General features: G+C 44.2%; 1 protein-coding gene across 1 annotated transcript in view; it reads left to right on the top strand.

Moving 5' to 3' along the window:
- Positions 1-7500, top strand: part of utrn (utrophin) — a 155501-nt gene that overhangs the window by 124859 nt on the left and 23142 nt on the right. The window contains 2 exon segments of the mRNA XM_048249538.1: positions 5207-5268; positions 5947-6021. Coding sequence (XP_048105495.1) covers positions 5207-5268; positions 5947-6021 — 137 coding nt within the window.

Raw genomic sequence — 7500 nt, 5'->3', positions numbered from 1 at the left:
CCCTCCATTGTTGTTTACGTTTGTGTCGCTGCGTGGTTTTACACATGAGTTGTCCTCATGCTGAAAAGGTTGGCATAGCCTACATGACGTTAATTCCCGAGACAAGAAGAAAGCAAAGAATATATCTTTTTACTAAGAAAAATGACAAAAATAGTAACGCACAGTGATTTAGATAAGCAACTTTAATCTGATTACTGGTTTGTAAATAGTAGCGTGTTAGATTACTCGTTACCAAAAAAAGTGGTCAAAATAGACTAAGTTACTAAGTAACGCGTTACTGGTATCACTGTCACTCACATACATCATACATACAGTACTCTGCTTGCAATAGTAAGTCCCTTCACCATACTTGCAGTTCACTGCCCCCCCCCTCTCCGCTACATACACAGCACATTATTTCATCAGGAAGCTTCTCCAACACACATCCCCAACATACTTACAGCACATTGCCCCCCCTCCTCCCCCCAGCCCCCAATACACAGCACATTGTCTCATGAGGAAGCTTCTCCAACACACATATTGCACACTGCCCTCTCCCCACATACACAGCACACTATCCCATCTCCTTGTCATCCCCCAACACACACACCAAGACCCCTGGCAGTTGGGTTAGCCCCCCTTGAGCTGTGGATCTGCCCAAGGTTTCTTCCCTTGGTAAGGGAGTTTTTCCTTGCCCCTGTTGCTCTTGGGTGCTCCTTGTTGGCCCCCAATCCCAATCCTCCCCCACCTTTCTTATGCAGCCCTTGTCACTTAATCTACTAAACCCCTCTTCTACTGCACTTTTTACCCCCATAAATGCACAAATAGGCTGACACCAGACATAATTTCACTGCATTTCTTACATCCAGTAACTATATGCATGTGACAATAAACTTCCTTGTATCCTTGTATCCTTGTATCTTAACATGCCTCAAATTTGACGTTAGGTTTCTAACACGACTAACTTTGGATGAAAATCAACGTGGTGAAAATGAACGTCGCTATTTTGCACACCTGCAGACTGCTGTTCATTTCTCCTTTGACTTGTCAGATACATCATCTGTGAAGCCAAACATTATTATATTTTGGTATAAACGTAGAGCCTTCCATATTTGCAAGTTAGCCTACCTCAGTCTGTCTCATTTGATCTGGCACTTGCTGTTGGTCTGTCGGGCCGCGCGTCACTTGGTACAATGACAGGTTAAGCCGGCGTGGACGTGCAAACAGCACCTAAGCAGATTTTCTAAAATCGTGAAGTTAACTCCTTAATATCTATGAAAAAAAATAAAAAGTCATTTGTCTCAAGTCTAAGGGGCCGTTTATACGAGAACGATTGCAAAGGAAGACGACAAAATATTTTATCATAAGTGCCTTTTTGTTTACACGGCGACCCGCCATCGGGCTTGAAGATGCAAAATCTGAAGACTCCTTCCAGAGTGTAGAGTTTGAAGATCTAATTCGTCTCCGTCTAAAACGGCTAAACCAAAGATCCTTGATTACCTCTCTGGCTAAACTGTCAAATTAGAATGTCTGCGCGGACGTGCCGGGTTCTATCACACCACCACCCAGCGGTCTGGAATGCATATCCAATCGAATATCACACACTCTTGCGTCTTCATATAAACAAAGATTTCCCTCTGAGAATGCTCGTCTAAACGCAAATAAAAAAATGAAGAGAGACGACACTTCTGCGTCTTCTCTTTTCATCGTCACCATATAAACGTAGCCTAAGTCAAGTCTCAAGTCATGAATAGCAAGTCAAAGTCAAGTCGAGTCTTTTATACATGTTGATCAAGCAAGTCTCAAGTCTTAAAAAATGTGACTCGAGTCTGACTCGAGTCAAGTCATGTGACTTGAGTCCCCCATGTCTGGTGTGTGTGTGTGTGTGTTTTTTGTTTTTGTGCATACTCATTCAAGTGTTCGCAAAGCCAGCCTGGCATCTTTATTCATGAAGATCCATCGAATTGAGTCTCCTGTTCTCCAGAGAGGAACCAAAAGAGAGAGAGAGAGAGAGAGAGAGAGAGAGAGAGAAAGAGCAGGAGAGAGAGTGGAACTTTAATTATTTGATTCCTCGGCTGGTTGGGGCTTTGAGCCGGTGACGGTGACTCCCACCGCTGCCTGGAGACTGACTGGTGGATGGGTTGATGAAGAGTGTGTGTGTCTGTGTGTTAGTGTGAATGCTGACGGTGGCGCTAGCTAACATCTGTAGCCTGTCGTCTGTCTATCTGGTCTGATGGGATCTGAGCCCTAGCTCCCCACACCAGAGACACGGGGAACCGGGTGGAACAGAACCGCTCCGCTAGAGAGGAGAAGGAGTGTGTGTGTGTGTGTGATGGATAAGGAGGACAAAAGATGAGCTCTCGGTTTCTCATTTGGGACCAGTTTGGTCATTTCACATGCAGCTTTAACAAGCCCATGGACACACACACTCACACACACACTCACAATCTCTCTCTCTCACACACACACATACATACACACACACACACACACACACATACATACATACATACATACATACACACACACACACACACACACACACTATCTCCAGAGTAGACTAGGAAGTTGCTGTTTGACTGCCTAAATACAATATAGTCTATTTCACTCTCTCTGAACCGTGCATAATGGGATCCAGACATTGCATTCATATGTGTGTGTGTGTGTGTGTGTGTGTGTGTGTGTATGTGACTGTGTGCTTGCATATAAACTGTAAACTGACACGATTGCTGAGAGAAGTGTGCATTTGCATGTCATCTGTGCATGTGTAAGGTGTGTGTGTGTGTGTGTGTGTGTGTTGTCAGGAGATGTCTCTGTTGCCTCATTGTGGCTGTGAAATGAGGACGTGGATTAGGAGACAGGCCCTGCTACCGGATCTCACAGACAGTGTAATCCTCTGTCTGCAGAGAGTTGTGTGTCTGTGTGTGTGTGTGTGTTTGTGTCTGTGTGTGTGTCTGTGTTTGTGTCTGTGTGGAAGCTAGTGTTACAGTATGTTGTTGTGTTAATGTTGCTTTTGGTTTCTGAGATTTGTGTGTATGTGTGTGTTTCATAGGGCCCCTTTGTCTTTTGAATGGGAGGCTGTGAGTTTGTTTCTACTTTTTCCATTTTTTCTATACACAACTAGAGAGCACAACTCTATCTCTAGCAAGCTCAGTTGATTTTTTTTTTTCAACCAGAGCTGGCAACAAATGATGATATTTAAAAGTGTGATTAAGTTTTATGAGCTAAGTTGCACAGCTAGCTCAGCAGTATTTCAAATCCCATTTGATGAGCAAACAGAAATAAGCTCTTTATAAAACAGCTAGCTTGGCGCTAATATAACATTTAAATAAATCCCACGGACGTGCTAACAAAAACTAGCATCGACATTGTGATCATTTGGTGAAAAAGAAGAGTTTACATAGGCTGTGCTGGGAATACCAACATCAGGAGAATGTTAAATAATTCCCAGTGACTTGCTTTCTGTTTTCTACAGAAATATAATCTACATTTGTCAAAATAGTATCTATTTTTTTTTAGTTTGAGCAAGTTGTATCCATTTGGTCAAATATCCTCCATTCTTCCACTCTTTTCCGTTGCTCCTTTTAAAATGGACTTTTACAACCATCAATTGGGCCTGTCAGAGGGTGTTTTGCGACCAACAAAGAACTTATTCTTGAATCAGTTCCATTCTGAATCCTTTGAACCTTGTATCTAGTGAACCAGTCCGCATTTCCACCAGATTTGAACAGAAACCAAGGATGTATCATCAACAGAGGGTGTTATGTGCATCCACGCCCACTCTAGAAATTGGAAGAAGAAAAAAATGGTGCCAGCTCTGAACCAAAGTATCTGGACCGTGCCTTCTGTTGGTGGTAGAGACCAAAGAGATAGCCAATCAGAAGTCATCTGCGTTGTTAGCCCAGCCCAGATAGCAATAGGACAAAATAGGATATTTGTTTTCAAGTAGCAGGGAATTCAAGCCAAACCGTTGCAACTCTGCCATCAATCATTATGTTAAGCCCACCAAAGCGACTCTATACCGCGATTTCAATGTCCTGATTAAGTTTCGATTTCTGGAGCTCACAAGCCAGCGGAGAGTTGCTAGACTAGCCCTGGCAGCTGCCGCTAGGGGCGCGTCTTGATTTCTAGGCTAGCCGATTGCAGGAAACGTTAGTGAACTATTGTGCTTCAGACAGCTCCCTGACAGGAGATATAGGTTGGCATGGCCAGGCTAGTGGAGTGGTGCTCTAATGGCAAAACAAAACAAAAAGTTCCACTTGTTTTAATTTGTTGGTATAATTCTGAAGCAGGAAATGCATGCAAAACAACACACCAGTATACTGCTTTGTTCCTGAACTGATGGTTGCTGCCAAAAACAGAGTTCCAGTTTTCAGGAACAAAAATGTGTTAATTTAGTGGGGAAAAAACATACTAAGACCACTGAGAGTCCACAACGGCAGAACATGGCAGACTGTTCCAAAAGGTGTGACTCACTCTGATGTGAGCTGGCATCTCTTCTGAGGGCTTGATGAATAATGATGAACACCTGGTGTGTGTGTGTGTGTGTGTGTGTGTGCTTGTCAGTGCATAGGTTTGTGGGCTAATGTTGTATGTTTATGTGCGTAAATTGTAGGTATGTGTCAGTTTGTGTGTGTGTGTCCGTGTGTGTGTGTGTCCGTGCGTGTTTGTGTACACTCTGCCCTGTGACTGCTGTCAGCAGACGGCTGCCAGCCTTCTCTTATCTTTTGTTGCGCTCAGCTCATCCAACATAATGCCAGAAGCACAGACATGCACACACACACGCACAAACAGCCAGACACACACGCACGCACACACAGACACACACACACACACTACCTACGAGCATCAGTGGGAGGTGTGTCCCCCTCTGTGTGTGTGTGTGTGTTGTGTTGTTGGTGTGGGCAGTTGCTGCTTAAATGGGACTAAGATGAGAATTTGTGGTGTAACAATATCCTTAAGCTGAGATACCTGTGGATTTTTTTTTCGAGATGAGATGAGATGAGTCACATATCTTCACACACACACAGAAGGACAAACCTTGGAAATGCATAACATGTGACCAATTTAACACGCCTCTCTTCTCTCTCTCTCTATCACTCATATTCTCTATCTCTCTATCACTCTCACTCATGCACACACACACACACACACACACACACACACACACACACACACACACACACACACACACACACTGATGTCTTTTTATCTCTCTTCTGTGCAGTCACCAGACGCAATCCACCTGTTGGGACCACCCCAAGATGACAGAGCTCTATCACTCACTCGGTATGAACACACACACACACACACACAGATAAACATACAGTATTCACACATAAACACACTCAGACAGACACACTCACTCATAACTATATGATGATTTACACTGATATACTTCTGAAGCACACTCACAAAGAATACAAAGTACACAAACATCAAGTAAGTATAAGTATATATACTCTTTTGATCCCGTGAGGGAAATTTGGTCTCCCAATCCGTGAATTAGTGAAACACACTCAGTACATAGTGAACACACAGTAAGGTGAGGCACACACTAATCCCGGCGCAGTGAGCTGCCTGCAACAACAGCGCGGGAGCGAGGGGAGCAGTGAGGGTTAGGTGCCTTGCTCAAGGGCACTTCAGCCATGCCTACTGGTCGGGGTTCGAACCGGCAATCCTCCGGTTCCAAGTCCGAAGCGCTAACCAGTAGGCCACGGCTGCCCCATCATTTAGTCTCCAAGCATTCACTCACCACTCACTCTCACACACACACACACACACACACACACACACACACACACACACACACACACACACACACACACACACACACACACACACACACACACACACACACACACACACACACACACACACACACACACACACACAGTATGTGTACCTGTCCACGGAAGCGCTTTCTAACTGATGTCTCTCTGGCTCTGTGTGTGTGTCTGCCTGCAGCGGACCTGAATACCGTCAGATTCTCTGCTTATAGAACTGCCATGAAGATCCGACGACTGCAGAAAGCCCTTTGCCGTAAGTTATCTGTGTGTGAGTGTTTATGCTGCATTGTCCAGGGTTTTGTGGAAGTGTGTGGGTGTGTGAGATATGTCAGTAAAAGGTCAGTTGCCATGACAGGTGTGAGCTATCACCTGTATCATCCAAATTACTGCTGACACACACACACACACACATGCAGGCGCGCGCCTAGCTCTGTGTGATATAGGTGTCCCAAAGGATCACACTAATTGCTGTAGATAATTTTAAGCAGGTGTTTGGAGTCATTAGGCACACACAAAGTAGTCTGTGTGTGTCTGTACGTGTTGTTTCTGTGTGTGTCTGTATGTGTGTAAGAGAGGTAGAGAGTGAGTTTTTTTTTTTTTTTTTTGCCATTGTTGTTGGACTTCTTTCATTTCACTCATTTGTTGGAGAAGACTAAAAGTGTTTTGAGAAAATGTTTTGGCTAAAGACAGAGCTGTTAGGAATAACTGAGATGGAGAAAGAGAGACGTTGCCTTTTAAAACCCTTTACTTAAAACCTCAGTTTAGAACCACAACCAACCAAAAGAAAACAAGGGGGGAAATCAATCCCTTTTACCATTGGAAGACTGACCACCCTCCGTCATTTACAAAAAACATCCTCGTGTTCACGCACCACTTTACCCTCAGCAGAGCCACATTCTCACAGTTAAACCTGTGTGTGTGTAATTATATGTGAAAGATGCCAGTGGGTGATATGGCTACTTATGAACAATGCAAATTTGTTTATTAAAATGTGTGGATTCATTCAATCGTGTTAAATGAAATGTGTGTATGTGTGTTTGTATTTGTATCTTTTTGTGTGTTTGTGTGTGCATTTGTGTGTGCGCGTGTGTGTGGATCATGCCTTCTGGTAGTGGGGGTTTAGCATATTCTCATTAGAGAGAGCCTCTCGTCAGACTAATTAGAGTGGAGAATCAAAGCAAACAGGAGGAGCGGCCTTCTGTCAATTAACCCTCTGTGTGTGTGACGTGTTTGTGTGTTTGTGTGTGTGTGCGTGTTTGTGTTTGCTAACCTGTCTCATTTTTTTGTGTGCACATGTGTTTGTTAGTCCGTCTACATTTTTGTCTGTTTGTGTTTTGTTAACCCGTCTAACTTTGTGTCTATGTCTGTGTGTGTGCATGTTATGTTTGAGTGTGCATTCGAGTGTGTTTTGATGTGTTTGACTGTCTGTGGAAGGGCTTTTGGTGTGAATGAGCAATGAAGCGATGAAGTTGAAAAGGGCATTTAAAATATCTTACCGTCTCTCTCTTCCTCCCTCCCTCTCTCTCTTTCTCTCTCTCCCTTATTCTCTCTCACTCCATCTCTCCCCCTCTATCCCAATGCTACTTTCTATTCTATCTTGTCATTTTCTCTTTCCTTTCTATTCCCTCTTTCTCCCCCCCACTCCCCTGCCCCCCCCCCTTTCTCTCTCCCTCTCTCACTCCCTTTGTCTCTCGCTTTCCGCCCCCCCCACCCCCCCCCACCCCCCCCTCTC

This window comes from Alosa alosa, chromosome 8 (assembly GCF_017589495.1).
Source record: "Alosa alosa isolate M-15738 ecotype Scorff River chromosome 8, AALO_Geno_1.1, whole genome shotgun sequence".
Lineage (NCBI taxonomy): Eukaryota > Metazoa > Chordata > Actinopteri > Clupeiformes > Clupeidae > Alosa > Alosa alosa.
The sequence above is the reverse complement of the archived record's forward strand: the minus strand, read 5'-3'. Positions and strand labels throughout refer to the sequence as shown.